Here is a 22,439-nt window from a genome sequence, read left to right as displayed (position 1 = left end):
TCCACACAAGCACTGCACCCTGTCTGTTTTTTGGTAAATGAGGGTCTGGTAGGACCCAGAGAGAGGAGCAGTGGTGTGAGGTCTGAAATATTAAATATACATGCTACAATCTGGTGTGATAGAAATCTATAAACGGAGTGGAATAACATTTTCCAAACAAACTAATGAAGAGGGAGGAGAGGATCAAATTGGATGAATCTTCAGACTAACAGTTGATAATCCAGTTTGCCTGATTGTGACTCTACAGGGCGCCGTGTGATTGGTCTAAAGGAGAGTAAGTCTCCTGTAGGTGTAAGTCCTTATTGGATGATCAGGAAGGCCAGTAACATTCTGACACACACTCTCCCTCTTAGATACATAAAGCTACAAACCGTCAGTGACTCTTGTATTGAAGGTGTCGCTACCTGAGCAGAGATACCAGAGCAGCCGAGACATGAGGGCGCACATGCTTTTGTTTGTAACTGTGCTGGGCCTGCTGCTGTGGGCCTCCTGCATCCAGGCCGACGACGAGGGCGAAAGCACTGAGAAACACACAGAGACACAAGAAGAGACGTCGGGGGAGCAAACAGAGGAGACGGCAGAGGACACAGAAGAGGAAGAACTGGAAGAGGAACCAAAGAAAGAGAAAACAACAGAGATAGAGGAGATCAAAGATGTGATGGTTCTACACATTAACAACTTTGCCAGAGCTCTGAGCGAGAATCAGTATTTACTGGTCGAATTCTGTGAGTAGAAGTAGATGTTTAAACTTTTATATTCAACATCTCCCACTAAATATCATCACATCTGTCATATTTGAAATGACATGGGTTGTTTTTTTAGCAGGAACAACATCGGTGATAACATATGCTGAGCTAAGAGGCACTGTTGTTGAAAGGTTGTGTGATTATTATTTCATACACAATTATTATTTTCAAGAAGACCTGCAGCTGTGATCTCTTATTTTGAATTAATGCAAAAACCAAAGTGTAAAATAAGCTTTAGTGACACATTTATTGTGATAAAACTTTAAGCTCAGCCGTGAGATAGGATCAGAAATGAAGAAATTAAGTTTTTTTCCAGTTTATAAAATGTCTTGTGGGATCCTTCCACCAGTGCTTTCTGTTTGAATCCCCATGTGCCCGAGGCCGTATCATACACATGGTCTCTCTCGTCCAGATGTTCTGCATGTTCAACTCTCTCACAGATGAGCTCAGCTGTAGCAGAGGAGAGAAAAAGGGGTTAAAAGTTGAGCCCAACTGCCACTGCTGCTATCAGCAGTTTATTTCCATGTATATCTGGGCATGTGGCGCTGATAGCAACAAAATGTGGGCAGAACAAGGGCTGCTTTGGTTATTAAACCCCCTCAGTTATCCTTTTCACTTCGGCATAAGCTGCAAAAGCATCAGATCAGTGCGGTATTTAGTCCTGTGCTGTAGCAAAGGTCGAACGTGCTTCTTTGTGTGTTCAGATGCTCCCTGGTGTGGTCACTGTAAACAGCTGGAGCCAGTGTACGAAGAGGCTGCTGAAAAGCTGAAGAATGAGGAGCCAGACATGCGTTTGGCCAAAGTGGACGCAATAGAGGAGACGGAGCTGACTGAAGAGTTTGAAATCGTAAGCTTTCCCACTCTGAAACTGTTTATTAATGGTGACCGCAAGCAGCCTATCGACTACTCAGGTAAACACACGCACACACACACACACAAGCACACAGACACACACGCACGCACGAACACATGCACACACACCTCCAATCAGTCATCAGCTGTACCACTGTAACGTTGTCTTTCCACAGTCTTATGTTTCTGCATCATCATTAAGTCTGACTGTCAGGAGAGAGAGTGTGTGTGTGTTTGTTTTTTCTATGTTGAACCTGTCTATTGTCTTTAATCTGCCCTAAGCTGTTTGACTGGGTCAAGTTCTTTGTGTTACAAATATTATGTGTGTGCAAATCACCTTCAACAGAAAAAAAACACTTTTCTGTTTCTTTATATTGATAAAACTCTCATCTTTTTGTGGTAATAAAAATCTGAACTCCTGACATCAAGTCTCTGTTCCATCAAGCATCTGTAACTTAGTGCAGTCTCTCACTCATCACTCATTTAATCTGTTTTTAAGTATTAAACAACATTCACATCCAGTACAGCAGTTTCTATAAGCAGTTAAACCTTTTGGGATTTGAACAAAACTACTGTCATTTGGCAGACGCTTCTCTGGAAGTGACTTGGAAGTGACTCACACACTATGATGCTTTTTTCTTAGGTTTTAGGGTTTTAAGATGGTTTTAACATGCAGGTGTCAAGAGCTGGGGATCAAACCATCGTCCATGTGACCGGTGGATGACAAGCTCTACCCCCTGATCTAAAGCGACCCCAAACTAGGGTGCCTCTTAAAAACACAGTGGGTCCTTCTTTCCTAACTTAGTTTCAGCTGCATCAATAAGGCCAACGACACCAGATAATATCTACTGTCTAAACATTTCTACAGGCGTCTCTCTCCAGCTCTTATTACAGACACTCACCACAACTCCTCAACTTGCTCATGGACTCCTGAGGAAAACTGATACACATTAAAGATCGTTTTTCCAAAGACTAAACACATATGAAATAAGCCACATGACACTTGATGATCTCTTCCACAGTGGGGTTTTAGCTGTTAGCTTGTTTGCAAATGTCTGTGTCAGTTACTCAGGAAGTAAAAAGGTGGAGACTGCTACCCTGGCTCTGCTGTGCGGCATATTTTGTTTAAACCTCAGGCCAAGTTTGTTTCTGTTTAAATAAATGAATCGGCTGCTCTCTCTGGCTTCACATTTAAGTGTACACACATTAGGGAATCTGGTTATTCACCTCTCTGAATAAAAAACAAAACAAAAGAATTTTCTAGGTGGTAAGTTTTACACTTTAGACAAACCCATTCTACTAGTTTACCCAGTACACAGCCCCTACAGTACCTCATCAGTGTGTGTGCACATGTTAATACCCTGTTGGTTTGAGCCTCACTGTTTCTGTTTATCTTTTCCTGCTCTTGTTTGTTTGAAGCACATGAAATAACTATGACATTGCTATATGTGCTTGTGTTTGTGTGTGCTGCCCAGGTAAGAGGTCAGTCGAGGGAATAATCCAGTGGATGAAGCGTCGTGCAGGTCCTGGTGCTGCAGTGCTCGAGTCTGCAAAAGCTGCGGCTCACTTCATCGATGCCCATAACATCACTGTCGTCGGATTCTTTGATGTACGTTAATCTAATGTCATCTACTGAGCGTTACCCATTAATCAGAAAGTGTCTTTATATGAAAGTTTGGATGCGTGTCTATATTAGGATCTGGAAGGTGACTCGGCTAAGGTGTTAAAGGAACTCGCCTTCGAGATGACTGACGTAGAGTTTGCAATGACAGCGGCTCCTGAAGTTTTCCAGAAGTATGAAGTAAAAGGCAGCTCGGTGGTGCTCTTCAAAAAGGTACGAACATGTGCTGACAGTCAGATAGAAGGCCAGAGTTTCTGGGAGCAGTGCAAAGCTGCAGCTGTGTGAGTTGCAATCTCCTCACAAGTATGCAAGAGTGAGAAAATGTATCTGAATGTATTTTTCTGAAGTGATTTAGATTTAGGGTTCACTCACTTTACAATCAGACTTAAGTCATCAGTTAGTGCAAGTAAAAAGATAAAACATAAAACAGCCAGAAAGCAGGACAAAGAGACCCAATGACACATAACAACATCAAAGAAATGCCAAAATGACTGAAGATGGACAAAACAACTGCAGAGACACAAAAAAAGAACAACACAAAGTGACACAAATGATTAAGAAAATATCGGAAGTGTTGAGGCTTAATTTTGTTACAGAACTATATTAGTGAAAGTCTGTGAAACCAGTGTGTGTGTGTGTCTGTGTCTGTCTGTGTGTGTTTGCGTGAAATAGTTTGATGATGGCAGAGCAGACTTTGTGTTGTCAGAAGATGGGACATTGGACAAAAACAATCTGACCCACTTCATCAAGGACAACAGTCTGGCACTCATCATCGAATTCAAACAGGAGGTAATGAAAACACACGTACACACACTCTCTCACACTCACACCATTAGAAAATCTAATTAAACCTACGATTATATTGTAATTACACTGTGTGTTTTATGTGTTTGTGTCTTCAGACTTCAGATAAAATCTTTACCTCTAGCATCCGCCTGCACAGCCTGCTGTTTATCAACTCCACCGTGGAGAGTCAGACAGCCCTGGTGAAGGAAATCACGACTGTTGCCAAAGAGTTCAAGGGCAAGGTGACAGTGTGTGTGTGTGTGTGTTAGAAAGAAACAAATCACAAATTATCCTTGTTGTCTTGACGGGTTTTTATGTCCTGTGTTTATCATGTAGATGCTGTTCATTACTATTGACGTGACAGCCGCCCTGTCACATGTGTTAACATACTTTGGCGTGTCTGAGAGCGACGCTCCCACTGCACGCCTCGTCAACATGGAGACGGGAAAGAAGTTCAACATCGCCACTGGGGGTCTCACAGCAAATTCACTGCGACAGTTGTGCCAGGAGGTTGTGGATGGCACTGCCAAGGTAACACACACTTCATAAATGCGGGGGGGGGGGCCGTCACCGGGTACATTTACTCGAGTACAGTTTTGAAGTACTTTGCTTTATCCCAGTATGCTACTTTATATTTCGAGACTTCAGTACTAATGATGTATTTATGTCCAATATTTATACAGTTTTAGCTGCTTAATCTGCCTCTGAGATTGACATTTTATACAAAAACATATATTACTGTTGAATTGCTTATTATCATAGTCCTTGCTATTGGGGAACAATAACGTGTTATCAGTTATCAATAAAATACTGTACATGGTTAAAGCTGATGATAATACCAATAGAACTTTGCAATACTTTTACATGCAGTACAGTAAGTAAAGGGTTTTTTGTAATGGAGTGAAAATGTTACAATGTTACTTTCTTCTAAATAAAAACCTGTGTACTTTGTGGTGCAGCCCTACTATCGGACAGAGGACATTCCAGAGGACTGGGACAAAGGCCCAGTTAAAGTCCTGGTGGGAAAGAACTTTGAGTCTGTTGCTCTGGACCCAACTAAAAACGTCTTTGTGGAGTTTTGTAAGTCAGTTTGCCTTCGTTTGACACATGTGCTGGTAAATGCAGAGAAATTTACCACTTTGTTTTTTTTCTAGCAGAGTCAGCAGGTATATATTATCCCTGATGTGCTTGACCTGGGTTAAAATATTAAAATACAAACAGTTATCGTCAATTTAATGTGAGAAACAAATCTTGTTGCTCTGTGTTGTCACCCAGCCATCTGCACCCTCCTCGCCCTGACATTACTTTGTCTTTAAAATAAGTCAATAATTTATCTGTGCTTCTGTCATTTTTACTACGGCCCCTAGATGTCGCCTCATCATCAGAGCACTATGAGGCAGAAGATAAGGGAAAATGTTTATAGGCTCATAAGAAACTGATACTGCCCTTGTTGAGCAGTGTAATAACCAAAAAATCAAATCAAACCACCACCATCATAAATACAACTAACTTTGATGTCAGTAAAAAAAAAAAGATAATGATAATTTTATTCCTCCGTGGTTCGAACACGGAGGAAGCCTGTTAAGTCTGACGGCTGCTTAAGTCTGTTGTGTGGTGTTGTGCACAGTGGACTTTCCCCACAATCCCACATTTTGACCAAACAAATTACTTTATTACGACTTGAGTCATCACTTATTAGCGTTATTTACTGCACGTCGTACTCACCAACTAGTCACCGCTGAGATTTGGGAAACATTTTATTGCAGCAGAAAAACTCATCACATAAAACAACAAAGTGGTTCTTACTGTTCTGTGCATCTTCATCAGTGTCTAGTTCCCACTCGTCTTCATAGATCAGAGCATATTTCTTTGTCCCCTTCCACCCTTTGGTGTAGATGCTCCATGGTGTGGACACTGTAAAGAACTGGCTCCCATCTGGGAACAGCTGGGTGAGAAATACTCTGACCATGAAAATATCATCATCGCCAAAATGGACGCCACAGCCAATGAGGTGGAGTCAATTGTGATTCAAGGATTTCCCACACTCAGATACTTCCCGGCTGATAGCAAAGAGGTACACACACGCAAGCACACACACAGAGACACACACACACACACACACATTGTTTAGTAAAGATGTGTCACTCACTCCTTCTGTGTCCCTGCAGGTGATTGACTACACGGGAAAAAGGGATCTGGAGACTCTGTCGAAGTTCCTGGATGATGGAGGAGTGTTGCCTAAGGAGGAAAGTGATGAGGAGGAGGATGAAGAGGAGGAGGAGGATGATGAGGATGAGGAAGAAGATGAGCAGAAAGACAAACCTAAGGAGGGAAATGATGTCGATGATGATAGCAAGGTTTGCATTTTTAAACCTACTATATATTTATTTCCTTGAAATAACTCCACTCACCTCTGTCCTATTAATGTTTCTCTCCCTTAGGAGGCTGATGATGTTCTGAGCAACGTAACATCCAAAGATGAGCTGTAATGTCACTTTCCAGTCAATCGGGATCAACCTAGCACCATTTTTTTCTTAATAAAATCAGTTTGGGGTTAAAAATGTTGTGCATGTTTATCTGTGTGACAGACAGAAAAGTCAAGAGATTTAAAGAAATCTAACAATGTTTGACATGAAGAGAAGAAGTAGGAAGGAAGTGCTTAAAAACAAGTGTTAAAAACAAGTTGTAGAGTTGCATGAAGAAGTTGTAGCAGATATTTAGATAGATAAAACTTATTTAATCTAAATTGTAAATGGCACCATATATATTGCTTTTATCCAAAGCGCTTTACAATGTTGAATGTTGTAGACCAACTGAGCTACATAATCACATGAGGAGCAGAAGATTGATGGGGGTGGCTGTGGCTGTGGCTGTAGCTCAGTTTATATGGCAGTTGTCCACGGACCACAGGGTCAGATCCCTGGTCTCAGCTATACGTCAAACCCCCAACAGCCCCTTCCCATCCCCAGCTGTGCAGTGCCAGTCCAAGCCTGGTAGAAATTGGGGAGGGTTGCGTCAGGAAGGGCATCCGGCGTAAAAACTGCCAAATCAACATGTGGACAGTTATCCACTGTGGCGACCCTGAACTCACAGGATAATTCAAAACTGAGCTGAAACATGTTTACGATTATTACCAAACTACTACATTTTACTGCAATTAAGATATAAATAATATAAGATAGGACAAATAAGATATTGAATGCCTGCTGATACTGTGAATCATGGATGGATCTTAAGAAAATGGGCCCCTGGGCAGAGACAGACTAAAGCCCCCTCCAGCCCCTTTTTTTTTTATTATTATTTTGGGTCTGATAATACATTTTTTGTAATTTTTTAGTTGTGTGGCCATTTTGTGTTTATTAAACAAAACATATAAACAGTAACTTCCAAAGCTTTGGTCTGTGGGCCCCCTGACCTCCATTGAGTGATTCATCCATTGTGTTTCAAGGAAATGTATAATCATAAATATCTATGTTATACTTATATGTGGTACTTACTTATTTGTAAGTACCACTAATGCACAGTAAAAGCACTCAGTTCAAAAGGTTACCTAAGTATATAAATCAATTTCGTTATGCATTAAAGTTTTGCAGCCTTTCACTGTTTGTGTAGTTAAGGCGGAGCTGCTGTAATTGTAGCTCTCTCATATACGTCTTTAAATAATGGGTTTGTTTTTCTTGATCGACCTATGTGCTGCACAGAGAAGTGCCCGGAGCTCAGAGTTCACACCCTCAGACGCTTTGACCAACAGTTCAAGCCTCAGCAAAAGCTGAAAAATTCCCATTCCAGAAGTTAAAATCACAGTCGGGTAAAAGTAAAAGTGTTCATTTGTTAAGTAAATGAATCTGTCAGATACATAGTACAGGAGTTAAATGGTAATAATAAAAAAATGCTGGTACTGTGGTTGAATGAATGTGGTGTGTTTCCACCACTGTACTGCACACACAGCTTCACGAGCTCTTCTGCTGTCTCCTTTTGGAGAAGGCATTAGCATTTAGGACACAGGTGGGTCTCTGTTAAAAGGTTCACTCCTATGAGGCAAACAGGGCAGCAGGGCTGGTTTGTGGCAGGTAAAAATGTGTCTAATGCCACAGGAAAACAGGTTCAGCAGGCTCTTACTGTCATCAGCATGTTTCCTCCCGACAGTCGAATTTCCTCATTCAGCCAAGGTAAGACCACAGCTCTGTTATATCACACACATCACATGGTTTAACTAGTGAAGAGGGACATGTGTGACAGGGTGTATTTAGACGTTGTATGTGGCGGAGGTGTGTTGGGGACCTGTTTGGATTTGACTTACATAAGAAAAGAGTCCCGTGTGAGCTAGAAGCACAGGGCTGCATTCAGCCGCTGTGTTAAAATACAGTTGGTTTCAGGTGACATATTAGCATGAAAACTAGTGGAGAAGAGGTCGAACGATTCGGGATTAATTGTGTACTCAGTGTTTCACAGCCTGCTGAACTGAAACCACTGTGAATTTATAGTAAGTCTGGATTACTGTGTATAGAGCTTTGTGGATTTTAATATTTTACTGATTCTATTCAGTTTGTGGCTTTTTTTTTTTTTTTTTGGAGTATCAGAGATAATACAGTCACACACTGTGTATTTTTTTAATACTGAAGTTAAATACATGATGTCTTCTTTGTATTTGTAGTATATAACTGTGCTGTGATTTAGTTGTGTGTGTGTGTGTGTGTGTGTGTGTGTGTGTGTGTGTGTGTGTGTGTGTGTGTGTGTGTGTGTGTGTGTGTGTGTGTGTGTGGTGTCACTTGTGAGAGTTCAGACTTCGAATTCGAGCATCTCTGCCGTTTTGTCTGTAGCAGACGATAGCGATACCAGAATCAGAGCTGCAGACTGGCCTGCAGTAATGTGACACCATGTGTGGTCCAGGAACATGAAGCTCGAAGTACAAAGAGACATATTCAGATTACCCCCAGTACTAAACGGTGCATGTACATGTACAATACTGCACATGAGATACTTGTTTTCAAAGTTTTGAGATACTTGTACTTGAGAAATTCTATTCTCTGATACTCTAATACATTCCAGAGAGAAATATATTGAACTTTTTACTCTGCTTTATTGTTAATGCAGTTTTCAATATCAGTTTTGTTTTTATAATTTCAGTTTTACTAAAAATTTTACTCAAAATATTACAAAATACACATTTTTTTGGCTTGTAATAAAATCACATGAAAATTTACATGGACAAGTACAGGAGTGATAAATAATAAAAAAGTACTTGTCCAACGGAGTGTACCTTATAGTAAGTATAGTTTTGAGGTACTTGTACTTTTTCAAAAAATAATATAAACAAAAAAACATTGGCGTATCACAACACACAAATCACCTGTCAGCACATAAAGAAATTAAAAGCAGCTCCACTCTTACAGAGGGCTGTTTCTGTTCCACAGTTCCCAAGATGACAAGGGATTATTGCCAAAGGACATTTTCACCAGGACATTTCTCCTATTTGCACCAGTTCAATCATTTTTAAATATACTGTTTCCTTAGTGTATTCCTTTACTTTTGCACTTGAATAAAACGTTTGAGGTGGTGCTCTAACCAGTGGATTATTTTTTTAAGAAAATAGTTTCACTTTCCTTCAAGTATTAAGTTTGTGTACTTTTACCACCTCTGCTTAAGTAACCAGCTCACAAACGGTTTTATAATCTGTATTTCTGAAGTCTCATGTAAACAGGAAACCTGGTTTATGTAATCAGTGGCAATCACTTGTCCCATCGCTGATCAAAAGGCTGCAGCAGAGTATAGTGTTTCAATCAAAGAAAAGATCTTTACATTCCGGGTTTCAAATCAAATCCATCCTAAGTCGGACTGAAACTCAAACCAGCACACAAAGTGCCCAGCAGAAGTAAAGGGAACTTCTTTTTGCTCTTCAATTGCACTAAAACAAACATCAGGAAACAACATCTTCTGTTGAATAGCTGTAACTACGGTATTGACAGAAAATAAAAATCCAATTTTAACAACTATACATTTGTATCAATTTGTGAACAGAAATTCGTTTTTCCTTTTTTGCACTCTGAGATTAAATCCTAAAGGTTATAGATATCTATCAACTATTTATACCTTAAATGGCTGAAATATTGTGATGCCCACAACTTGTTCAGTTTATCAATTTAAAACTTTTTTTAATAATAATATATCATTCATAAGGGACAATTTACCGTTGGACTTTTACTTAGAATGTTTAGGTATATTTTACTTTACTATGAGTACTTTGGTATTTTAATTCCAGCCCTTATAGAGTGTTTTAAGACTGTGATATTTGTACTGAAGGATGTGAGTACTTCTTTCACCTTTTATTACCACCAAAGCAGCAGAACCAGTTTGTAACTACATGGAGACACCGGAGCAACACACAGCACATGTCAAACAGATCTGTTACTAGAAGATCGCATGCTTTAACAGGCGGGATTTTCATATTTAAATGAGGGCAGGTTTCATGGTCTCGGATGAAAAACACTGCGGCCTGTGTGGCATTTCTGTTTCCTGCCATTCAGTGTTAAGAAGTTAAACCATTCAGCATAGTCTTTACATTATGGAATTGAAAAAGTATTCTGAATTTAAAGTAGGAAAGGTAAAAAATCCTTCCAGCCTATTAGTTCTCGGTATGTTTGGGTTATGACACTGGGTCTTTTGATGTTACCTCGGTGGGTTGCCAAAACACTAATGTTTGAATCCTATACAGAAGTGCTTTAAACCTGCCCCTATGCTCTGATATACAGCTGGACCTAGATCAGTGGTTCCAAACCTTTTCCTGCCTGTATGGCTTAATGAGCAGGAATCATTTCTTCTCAGACTGTTTGAATCAAAGACATTTTTATCCCCATCCTGTATTTCGCAAGAAAATAACCTAAAATAACTTTGACAAGAGTCGGGGAAAACATATTTGAGGTTTTTATACATTTTCTATGTATTTTTATACATCAGATCTTCATTAAGCTTTTAAAACTAACTCCATATTTGGTTTTTATTATACCTCTTTGGCCTGAGACAAAGAGGTATAATTAGTTTTAGCGTTACTTTTGCTACATTCTCATCAGTGCAGTGCAGTATGGAAGTGTACAACTGTGGGGTGGTAATTCTAGTTGGTCACTTATGGCTTTGCGAGTGTTCAGTGTAAACAGGCAGAGCCATCATAAAAAAATGACGAATTTATGGCAACATAGTTGGATGTGTCTCAAAAGGTGTTCGTGTCTTCTGTTTTATCATTTAAACCCAACTCAGTGATGTTGAGATCAGATGTTGCTAAAAACCTTACTGTTGCCTCTCCAAGCAGTGAGAGTGTGACGACACCAGAACCCTGAAAATAAATCATTTACACCTCTGACATTTCAACACGTTTCCTGTTTTAACTTAGGAGAACTAATCTCAGGGTTTCTCTAGTTTTAGCCCTGCTCTCTGTTTGTGCATCACAACTGTCCTTTTCTTCAGCAGCACCTCGTTTATCTGGATGATCTCCTGATGGACCCTCCTTCATATGAAGAGGCCAGTCTCCAGCAACCCCCCTCTTACAGCACTTCGCAATCCTACCCTTTAGCACCTCCCCCCACTTATGGAGAAGCAGGTAAGACAATGTCCCACTATAATCTTCTGTAAATGGCAACGGGGTGAAAGATTGTCTGAAAAATGATCTAGTAGACATCTGGTTTTTCACTGAACTTGTGTTTTATTTCCTGTTTGCATTAAGTCTGAGGTGACTGAACACACACTTTTTGCCAACTAGCGATTTTCTTCCCTCTTCCTTCCCGTTTCCCACCACAGTCAGAAAACCTCCTGAGCTTAACTTCTAATTAACATTTGTTTAAAGGTGCCATATGCAACTTAAGCAAGCAGTGCATGAAACTTAAAATCGAGCCACCTTCCAATGCTAAGCTGTCTCTCTCCCTGCTCTGAAATAGCTTTGCTTTGCTTGTTATGCTTCTCCATGCTCTTCAGAGCCCCTCAGTTAGTCGTCCTTATGAAATGAAAACAAACAGGGGTGCTGGAAAATCTGAATTACCAGTAACTTAGTAAATTCTCTGACTGGTCAGACGGGTGAGCCTCGATAAAAAAAAAACGTTTAGAAACGGATATGTTTGCACTGGTGCCAGTGAAGTGCTGTGAGTTTGGGTCACAAGAAGCTTCAATAGGACCACTTCAAAATAAGATAAGTTATGAAGCATATTTCTACTAAAAACATTTAAAATCAAAAAACAGTAGCATGTGTCTTGCAGCTTCAACAATATTAACATCACAATAGAGTCACTTGAGACACGAAGTGATTATTTACTGGAGGTGACATTTAATCTAAACCACAAACTTTCCTTTAACTTAATCATTCAGATGCTTTATTTTTTCCTAGTTACAACCCATCCAGATCTGTTTCCTGTCCTGACTCCACCCACGGTGCCAACAGTTGTCATCTCTTCTCCCCAAAACCCTGGGGCCATAGTGCATCCATCAACACAAAGTCTGTGGACTACATTTCAGTTATTGCTATGATTTCATACAATCATTTGCTAATTGCTAATTTGCTTCTTTCCCTCTTCTTGTTTTCCCCTATCATCATCCTCTGTCCTGCCCCTGTCTTCTGAACATCAGTTGGAGTAATACCTCCTGTCAGCAGCAGGCAAACCCCGTCAGCAGTCGTCTTGACACAGCCGCCACCTGTTCCCATCTTAGCCACATGTCTGACAAACGTCCCGGGTTTGGTAAGATGCCCACGCTGCCAACAAACCGTCATCTCTAAAGTCACTCACGTGCCTGGGTGTGCTGCTTGGTGGATGTGTGTACTTCTCTCAATGATAGGGTGAGACCACACACACACACACACACACACACACACACACACACGCACAGCATTTAATGTCACAGTGTATAAGCAGCTATAAAAAGAGCATCCAGTCCATATTCTGTCTCTGCATGTGTGTGTGTTTCAGGCTGATCTTTGGTTGCTGTCTCATCCCGTTAATGATTCGTGGACTACAAGATACACACCACACCTGCCCACAGTGTGGAAATCTCCTGCACATTTACAAAAGCTGACACTGTCAGGATTAATAAGACTCCTTTTGTCCACCCAAGCTCTTTATATTTTTGTCACAATATAGTGCTCATAGTACAGCACCTACATACAGAACAGTGCATCATGCTGTCGTTTGAGGACTTTCTGAGACGTTTTCATATTCATTTCTATAAACATTGTCACAGTTCACAGGAATGTTTGCAATGAGTGAGATTTAAAACTCAAAGCAGCTGCTTTTAGATATGAAGCTTGAAGCTTTTAACGTCATCTCTAAATCCATTCATATACCAAATCATATTCCATTTCTGTAGGTGACATGATTGGTGCTCTAAGATATATTACACATGTTTGGACGTTGTTCATTATTCAGAGTCCATCAATCGATGGACTCTTCCTGATCATTGCTTATCCTGATCATTGTCACGGGGGGCTACAGCCTATCGCAGCTGTCATAGGACGAGAGGCGGGGTCCACCCTGGACAGGTCACCAGACTAAAGCGACTTAAAGCATCATTTTTTGGGGAAAAAAAAAACCTTTGAGAATACACCGGTTAAAATGTGGTAGGAAATGCTTTATATCATGCAAACGAAGACAGAAGTAAATTTATACACTTTATCCTAGCTGGCAAATCTCCCTTTGTGCAAACATATCACAACAGTTACTGTGATAAACTTCAACTTTCTATTGTCATAAAGTATAAAAATATACAAAGGTTTATATGGTTTTATACAATTTGGTGACATTATGTAATGTCTTGGTTGAGTATGTGCAGAATATGTGACACCGATTCCTTGCTGATTCCTTGTGACCTTATGTTCACTTTCTCTCCCACTAAATGTTGAATATTACTTTTTAAATCATATTCCATTTCTGTAGTTGACATGATTGGTACTCTAAGATATATTACACACGTTTGGACATTATTTTTTTATTCATTTATAATATAAAAAAACAGTGTAAGAATGTTTTACACAGCACAAACAAGAGAAAAGACAAACAACATTTACGATGACTAAGATGATGTCCTGGTCAGGGAGTTAAATTAAAATTCTCTTTTTGTTTTTCATGAATTGAATTGGTTGTATTTACTGAATGTTTAAACTTTAAAAACAAAGTATTTTTCATGCGGATCATTGTCCACATGTTGATTTAGCACAGTTTTTAGGCTGGATGCCCTTCCTGACCCAACTCTCCCCAATTTCTACGGGGCTGGACCGGCACTGCACAGCTGGAGATGGGAAAGGGCTGTTAGGGGCTCATTTGCACCTAATATAATGAAGTGGTGCCAACCTGTCTGGGTATGAACACCAAACATGGTGAGAGAAAATCCATTTCTTCACAAAACGAAATTTTGTGCATTGTTTAATCTTCTTACAAATAAACTCCATTATGGATTCCTCACATAAATTTGTTTGTGAGAAAACACAGAAACATATAAACTTTCTCTGCAGGCTTATTTCTTTCGGAGCCAGCAGTGACATTGTTTTCCTGTTTGATCAAATCTGGTATTCAGAGAGTTGCTGTATGCTGCAGATCTGCCTGGTTCCCACAGAAAATTCTTTTAAACATAGTCCTCTGGCTCCTTACGTCCTAAATAGAGGATCCCATCTTTTACCTTTTTGTACGTGAGTTGGAGTCTCTCAGTTTGAACACAGCACACTGAATATTTGGTTTGTACATCAAATCTATTCTGTTGTTTAATCAAACTTCAAACTAGAATATTGCTGAATCCAAAGAAAATGTTCTTTATAATTAGTACAAGTATTAGAATATGTCTTTTCAAGTGTTGTTACATTATATTTATATTGTGTGTTTACCTCTTGAAATGCAAGATGAATTGAAATGTGACAATAAAATAGTTTTGTATCATACTTTAAACTTCTTCTCTTTCCTGTCACTAAATAAAAGTGATGTAGATGAGGTTTCATGTAACTCCAAGTACGTTGTAAATTAGTGGTGGAAAAGCTATAATGGAAGATAAGTCCGTGTTTGGCTCTTTGCATGGTTGAATTCCTGAACAGGCCCCTTGGTTGCCTCTGTATGACATGAGTCTTAATAATTTTCATTTGCAAGTCACATGACAGTTTGCAAACGTGCAAAAATGGCAAAAAGCTTAGATTTAGACAAATTGACTAAAAATACACAAAAATAGGAAATAAAGCGATAAATCATCTATATATAGGAGGGTGGGGAGTCCTTCACAGCACCAGGCTATGGTCTATTTTCTCATGGGTCCATGCACTGTAATGCAGTGACTGTTAATACACCTTCTTGGAAAATGCTCAAAACGGGTAATGATCCCTACCAGGTTGGTCTTTTATCAATCATACTGTTGTCATGTTTAATTCTAACATGTTGATGAGGAAAAACGTTCTCTCACAAAGCTGCAAAGTTGTTTTAGTTTTCCAACATCTGCACAAGAGGCTGATTTTATGTAAACAAGCAAGGCCCTGTGCTTCCATTTTGACCTTGTTCGTGCTAACAGCATTAGGCAAAGGGCATTTAGATATTAGAGATATATATGTGATATGAACAGAAGCCAATAGTAGAGATACAACGGGGCTTAGATAGGAAAGTTAATCAGCTACAGACTGGTGGGTCTGGTCGGCAGATAACAAAAGCTCAGCACTGATGCATGCACACATATCACCACTCCCTGCATACCTTCCTGTCAAGCTTGTTCCCGTGTCCACTTTGTCAGACCGTGCATGAGCCGCCATGAGGAGACTGTTGCTGCTCGGGGTGACGGCCTTCTGCCTGTGTGCGTTAGTCGCTGCTGACACACAGCCCGACAGACAGGGAGACAAGACTTTCCCAGAGAAGGACGGAGTTTTACAGCTCAAGAAAGGAAATTTCAACAGGGCGCTGAGAAGACACAAGCAGCTCCTGGTGCACTTCTGTAAGTCACATGCTAAAGCACACGCAGTTTGACTTGGAGCAAAGTTGAAAGAATAAAATAACCACCTGACACTGCAGCATCATAATCGCTTTACGTCTGTTTGTTTTCCCGTGTGTAGATGCTCCTCTATCTGGAGAGGGACACCGTGTATCAGCAGCTTTTGAAGGTGCTGCTGCAGAGCTGCAGGGGTCAGAGGTCACACTGGCAGTAGTTGATGTGACAAAGGAGAAGGAGCTGGCTAAAGAGCTCAATGCCACAGGTCCCCCGACAATCAGGCTATACCTGTTAGGAGATAAACACAACCCTGTTCCCTGCCCTGGTATGAATTCAATGTGAACTGATGGTTGATGGAGCTGTTATTAGTCATTTCATTAGTGCTTCTATTTTCCTGGTTTAAAAATGAGACAATCTTATCATCATCATCCTGTTGGATTTTATATTTTGGGGTTCAATGTCAAATGTAAGATGTTTGTGTTTTAGTTCCTCAGAGCTCAGCGTCCATCTTGACCTGGCTGAAACGCAGGGAGGGGTCTGCTGCTGATCTCATCACTGATCTTAGCCAATCAGAAGCCTCGGAAGAGCTCGCAGTGGTTGGATTCTTTAAGGTGAAAACAGCTGAGTGAGGTGCATTTTCTGCTCTCTGGTGTTGAGGCTTTAGTCCAGCTTAACAATGTGTGTGTGTGTGTGTGTGTGTGTGTGTGTGTGCTTGCCTGCAGGAGCTCGACCACGAGTATGTGCAGGTGTTCTATGCTGCAGCCATCGACCTTCCTGACGTTAGTTTTGCTGTTACACAGAACAATGAAGTCATTAGCAAGTATGGTCTGACACATGATGTTGTACTGCTGCTCAAAAAGGTACTTTACACACAGCTCACACTTTATAAGCAGCTCACATTTTACACAAAGCTCACATTTTACACACAGCTCACACTTTACACGCAGTTCACATTTTGCACACAGCTCACACTTTACACGCAGTTCACATTTTACACACAGCTCACACCTCACACACAGCTTACAGTTATAGCATACAGCTGGAACATGGATGTGAAAATAGTTACAGGATACAAACTTTTTTGGCAACACAGTGAAAAATTGTCTCCAGCTTCACCGGCCGGTACAAAACATTCTAAATAACTTTTGGCAAGAAACATTTACTATACACATTTCTGTATCTCCTCCCTAATACAGTAAGTAAAGGTGTGATGATTACAAAAAAATTAGATTTCAGGTACAGAATGTAGAAACCTAAAAAAAATTAAATACAAAAATTAATAAAATGTTATCAAAGCCATAATAACACCCTGAAATTGCTCTTGAAATTCTAGCTGTGTGATGTATGAAGAAATCACTCCATTTAATATGAGATATGAAGATCACAATCGTTGATGATGTTGATCATTTTCTGCTGTATGACTGATCTTTTGGGATAAGGAGCCCCTAATGGGGACTTTCACATTTTGCCATTTATCATGAAGCCACTTTACATTGTACTACAGTTGCTACAACCCCACACCCACAGCCCCTCATAGTTACAGTTTGTAAACTGGATACTGCAAAAAGTAGCTGTTGCAAATATGGAACTCGTGACTTGTTACACTATTACACCAAGTAGTTCAAAACCATCCTAATCTACTGTGTGTGCACGTGTTTGTATGTGTGTGTGTGTGTGTGTCTGTGTGTGTGTGTTGTTGTGTGGCTGCTGCAGTCTAAGCTCATCCAGGCTTATAAAATGATGCCTCAGACGTCAAAAGAGGAGCTGATCGTCTTTATCACCGTCTACCAGATGGAGCCAGTCACTGAGTACACCGGGAAGGTAAAGTAGATGATGCCTTTTCCATATTACTGCCCTGCAGTGTTGGTTATATTTATATACTCGTGATGTTTGTATTGTCAACACACGGGAATCAGTTTTAGTTTTCATCTCATTTTTGTTGTTAATTTATCCTGAATTACAAATAAAGTCTCCCACAAATTAACCCTCCAAATCTCTTCAGTTTCAAACATTTGCAGGTTAAAAGCTGTTACGTGTTTGTGAATATGAGTAGCTAAACTTGCATGATTTAAATCCCTTAAACATACAGTAAATAGCAGTTCAGTGTAAGAGACATTAACTGACTCGTCTCTGTCCATGAAGAATACTCCTAAATCCATGTAACATCATTAATTTGTTCATTATATTTGTCAAACAACAAAAAGCTAGTTAATAAATGTTGTGGGGTAAAAAGTATTTTAGTGAGTAAAACTAATGTGAAATGGGAAAACTCCAGTCAAGTACCTCAAAATTGTGCTTAAGTACAGTACAAGTCCATGTAAATGAATATGTTAATTACTGGTTATTTTGGGCTGAGTTTAATTAATTATCTCTTGGCTGCCACATGCCTTCTCTAAATCTGCAGTGCTGTCCTTTAAATTAGTTTTTCATTCACATGTTTTCACTCTGGGTTTAATATTTACATACAGAGGTGTTTCTGTTACTGAGCACAAAAACCAAACATTATCACCTTCGTGATGAAGCATTTATGTCAGGACTGATTAGACTGCTTTAACTCTGGGTGTGCGTGGACCACATGTAATACACAGTGTTATAACCGTGTGTGTGATGTGCACTGAATGTTTACATGTTGTTCTCACTCCTCCAGACAGCCTCCCAGATTTTATCTTCACCAGTGTTAAACCATGCCCTCCTCTTTGTCAACAAAAGTGCTGAAGACTTTGGAGAGATTTATTCTGCGTTTAACAGTGCTGCAGAGGTGTTTAGACTGAAGGTAAACACACGCACACACACACACACACACACAAAAGTGATGCAGCACATATTAGTGTGATTCTCTTGCAGGCTTGGTGTTAGGTTGCCTCACCTCTGTATATGTTTGCGTATAAAAAGATTGTGTTTGTGATGGTGAATGTGGACGAGCCTCGTAATGGCCGACTGATGGAGTACTTCAGGGTGCGAGATTTTGAGGCTCCTCTCATCCGATTGGTTAACCTGACAAACCATGTGACCTACCACCTGCCCTCTGACACTCTGGATGTGGAGACCATTAAAACATTCTGCCAGTCCTACCTGGAGGGCAAAGCCAAGGTAGCATACACTTAGATCTGGTGTGTGATATGTAACAGAACCTTGGAGGACAAGTTTTCCTGATGTATATAATTTGTTTGTGTGTATGTTAATGCTACAGCCTAAGATGCAGAGTGAGCCAATCCCTGAGGGGTGGGACAAAAAGCCAGTGAAGGAGCTGGTGGGGGTGACTCTGGAGAAAGTTGCCTTTAATCCTAACAAGACGGTTTTTGTCCTGTTCTGTATGTAAATCAATCTTCATTTATATTTTAGTGAAAATGCATCAGCACTAGTTAACATCAGGCTAAATTAAGACTCTATGAATAAGTGGATGCTTTTCTGCTTTGGCTTGGTCTGATTGTTCCGCCTCTACTCACTTACTGAAAGATCTATACCTCATGTGTGTTTCAGACCTGCCCTACAGTCAGGAGTCCCGCGGTCTCTTCCCGCTGTGGGAGGAATTAGCCGAAGCTTTAAAGGAGCAAGAGGATGTGGTAGTTGCTCGCATCGACGCCTCAGGAAATGACATAAACATGTCGATGCAGGGATCATACCCATCACTCTGCCTGTTTCCTGCTCTATATGCTGAAAGGGTAGGAAGCAGCCCTGGAGCAAGTCGTTTTTATTTCAGAACTTATGCATTGATTCATGCCTAATGTAAACTAGTTATAAATGTTTACAGAAATTTAAATCTAAATACTGATAATAACCTAATTTTAACATAGAGGCAAACATAAAGAGGATAAATATATACTGCAGTTTAATCTAACTTAAACACAGGCTGAAACATTGGGATTACTTTTATTAATCCTGCTTTGACAGTGGATTCCAAGCATTTTTCAGCAGAAATATGAGCGGTTTTGTTTCAGAAAATCTAAGTATTGTGTAAGGTGCCTTTCGCTGCAGTGACAACATGCACCTGAGGTGAAATGTACACAGCGCAAAAGGCCTTGTGTGAATGTTTGACTTTTTAAGGCTTTAAGTTCAAGATTACTTCAGGAACTTCGATTTCTCAGACACAAAATATCCACATTATGGAAAATTAAACACTGATTAACAAAACCAAAAAAAACAACAATGAATGAGAAAAATAAAGCAAACAACGTGCAAGTGTCACTTCACACCGGCAACAGAACGGATAAAACTTAAGGAGATCCGAAACAAATTTGCTGAATTTTAATTTTTGATCTGGAAATATTTCTACTTCATTTTATTTTGTAAAACAGTTTTTTCTTAACAATGAAATATTCTGTATATATTTAGTTTTAGACAGCAGTATTACAGTTTTTCTGACTCCACTGAGGTAATAATGTTTAGTATGTGATACTGCATCTGCGTTCTCATCAGATGGTGGTTTACACTGGAAAAAGGAAGCTGAAGGACCTGGTTAAGTTTGTAAATAAAGAGATGGAAAAGGCCAAAAAAGACAGAGTTAAGGTAAATCATCTTCCTCATCATCAGTGCACTGGTTGGAGTTTGTATGACTGTAAATACTTTTCCTTTGTTTCTCCAGGAAGATGAAGACAGGAGAAAGTACATGGAGGCCATAAAAGCTGAAGAGGCAAAAAAAGCCAATGAAAGCAAAGATGAGCTTTAACATGAGAACAAAGAACGCACTGTGTGTGTGCGTGTGTGTGTGTTTACGTGTGTCATCTATCAAATCATATACAGTAAAGTCTTCAAATAAACAAAAGAAATAAAAATTAAAACTGATTGTGTTTAAGTCCAATAGTTACTCCTATTCGCACACATGCCTGGTCAATAAAGCTGACTCTGCTTCTACTAATGAATAATACAGAGCCTGATTGATGCATCAGCATGGTTGATTCTGCAGAATCTTGACATAGATATATGGTATTGTTTTATAAATCATCCACTCTACACAGTTTGTCCAGCAGAGCACTGACAAGTAAATGTCTTTACCATAAAATATCTTATTCAGTACATATTTTGGTTCTTTACATACAGAAATATCATAAGTGTTTTCTGTGTGTTTTGTTTACTTCAAAAAGTGAAAATTAGCTGGTGTAATATGATCATATTTTTTAGATTATCAATGAAATGAACCATCTAATAATAATGTATCACAAGACTGGAAGGTCGCCAGTTCAAATCCCCACCTGGTTGTAGCCTCTCTGTGTGGAGTTGGCATTTTCTCCCCGTGCTTACGTGGGGTTCCTCCGGGTATACGACAGGCATGTTAGGTTAACTGGTGACTCTAAATAGCCCGTAGGTGTGAATGTGAATGGTTGTCTGTCCGTGTTTGACTCTCTGTGTTAAGCCTAAAACAGACTGGAGACATGTCCAGGGTGTATCCTGCTTCTTGCCCAATGACAGCTAGGCGCCAGCCCCGAATGTAATAAGTGGTCACAGATAATGGATGGATGGATGGATCGTGTATCAGTCAGGTTCTGTTCCAAACCTGTTTTGGGAGCAGAAAACACAGGCAAGTCTAAGAATGTGACTGACTTTGAAAAGGCCAGATTAGGACTGGGTCAGAGCCAAAGTCCAAAACTGCAGCTCCTGTGTAATGTTCTCAGTCTGCAGTGATGAGGACCTAAGGAAGGAAAACTGGTGAATTGGTGACAGACTCAGATTAATTCTGAGTCAGTGCTGCTGGCTTCATTTAAGAAGGATGTTATAAGAACTCAAACAAATCATTGTTTCATATCTTCAATATTCCTGTATAACTCAAGAGTCCAAAGCACATCTACTAAGAAAAACTCCATGTTGATCTAACGTCACCCTAGTGTTGGTCTCTTAGCTTCTGTTAAGCTAGAATTCTTCAGTACACAGTTTAGCTCTTTCATATATTAGTGAGCTGCCGATGCCTGTTAGATATTGTAGGGGTCTCAGGTCAACAGAACAAGGGCCCCTAGTTGTTCCACACTCAAATCTTAAGACTCATGGTGACGGAGCCTTTTCTGTCCTGGCTCCTACATTACGGAACAGTCTCCCTCTGGAGACTAGATCAGCAGACTCAGTTAAACATTTTAAATCTTTTCTAAGAATGTATTTCTTCATAATATACTTATAATTTAGTGATCTTCCCTGCACATCACAACTTAGAGGACTTGCCTTGATGAGTCAGGACTGGTTTGGTGGCAAATGGGGTCTTACTTAATATAAGGTGGGTAGACATATTGTTGTGGCGGATTGGTGACACTATTATTTAGAGAACGGCAACATAGTTTAATAAACTATATATCTTAGACAATACACATAAATATTCAAATGAATGTCCAAAGCAAGCTCTATATCGTATATTATTATTATTGAAAATCCAATTATTATTTTATCTTTTAAATTGCGTCGGTTCCTGCGAAAGATGCAAATTTCTAATTTAGCTGACAGCAGCCCTGGACACGGCCCTGCTCTTACTTCATTGGTGTCTAACTGAGCCCACAAGGTAAAACAACGAAAGCAGAAAGCACACATAC

General features: G+C 39.9%; 3 protein-coding genes across 3 annotated transcripts; all 3 read left to right on the top strand.

The window, feature by feature from the left end:
• The first annotated feature begins 371 nt into the window (after positions 1–371).
• pdia2 (protein disulfide isomerase family A, member 2) lies at positions 372–6,566 on the top strand. Its single transcript, XM_067497647.1, has 11 exons — positions 372–725; positions 1,451–1,657; positions 3,074–3,207; positions 3,295–3,432; positions 3,892–4,008; positions 4,122–4,247; positions 4,342–4,536; positions 4,965–5,085; positions 5,901–6,079; positions 6,174–6,362; positions 6,447–6,566. Exons 1-11 carry the CDS (start codon positions 434–436, stop codon positions 6,492–6,494), a joined length of 1,746 nt encoding a protein of 581 aa, XP_067353748.1. The 5' UTR covers positions 372–433; the 3' UTR covers positions 6,495–6,566.
• Positions 6,567–8,081: 1,515 nt separating this feature from the next.
• Positions 8,082–14,908, top strand: si:dkeyp-75b4.8 (lipopolysaccharide-induced tumor necrosis factor-alpha factor homolog). Its single transcript, XM_067497650.1, has 5 exons — positions 8,082–8,174; positions 11,464–11,596; positions 12,374–12,481; positions 12,613–12,820; positions 12,951–14,908. The coding sequence occupies exons 1-5, from the start codon at positions 8,082–8,084 to the stop codon at positions 13,054–13,056; spliced, it is 648 nt and encodes a 215-aa protein (XP_067353751.1). The 3' UTR covers positions 13,057–14,908.
• A 754-nt stretch (positions 14,909–15,662) lies between these two features.
• zgc:136472 (uncharacterized protein LOC678514 homolog) lies at positions 15,663–20,702 on the top strand. Its single transcript, XM_067497648.1, has 11 exons — positions 15,663–15,936; positions 16,055–16,255; positions 16,417–16,541; positions 16,653–16,790; positions 17,644–17,751; positions 18,578–18,703; positions 18,823–19,020; positions 19,121–19,241; positions 19,411–19,592; positions 20,347–20,436; positions 20,513–20,702. Exons 1-11 carry the CDS (start codon positions 15,756–15,758, stop codon positions 20,594–20,596), a joined length of 1,554 nt encoding a protein of 517 aa, XP_067353749.1. The 5' UTR covers positions 15,663–15,755; the 3' UTR covers positions 20,597–20,702.
• The last annotated feature ends 1,737 nt before the right edge of the window (positions 20,703–22,439 follow it).

This window comes from Channa argus, chromosome 3 (genome assembly GCF_033026475.1).
Source record: "Channa argus isolate prfri chromosome 3, Channa argus male v1.0, whole genome shotgun sequence".
Lineage (NCBI taxonomy): Eukaryota > Metazoa > Chordata > Actinopteri > Anabantiformes > Channidae > Channa > Channa argus.
This window is presented reverse-complemented; position numbering and strand designations above follow the sequence as displayed.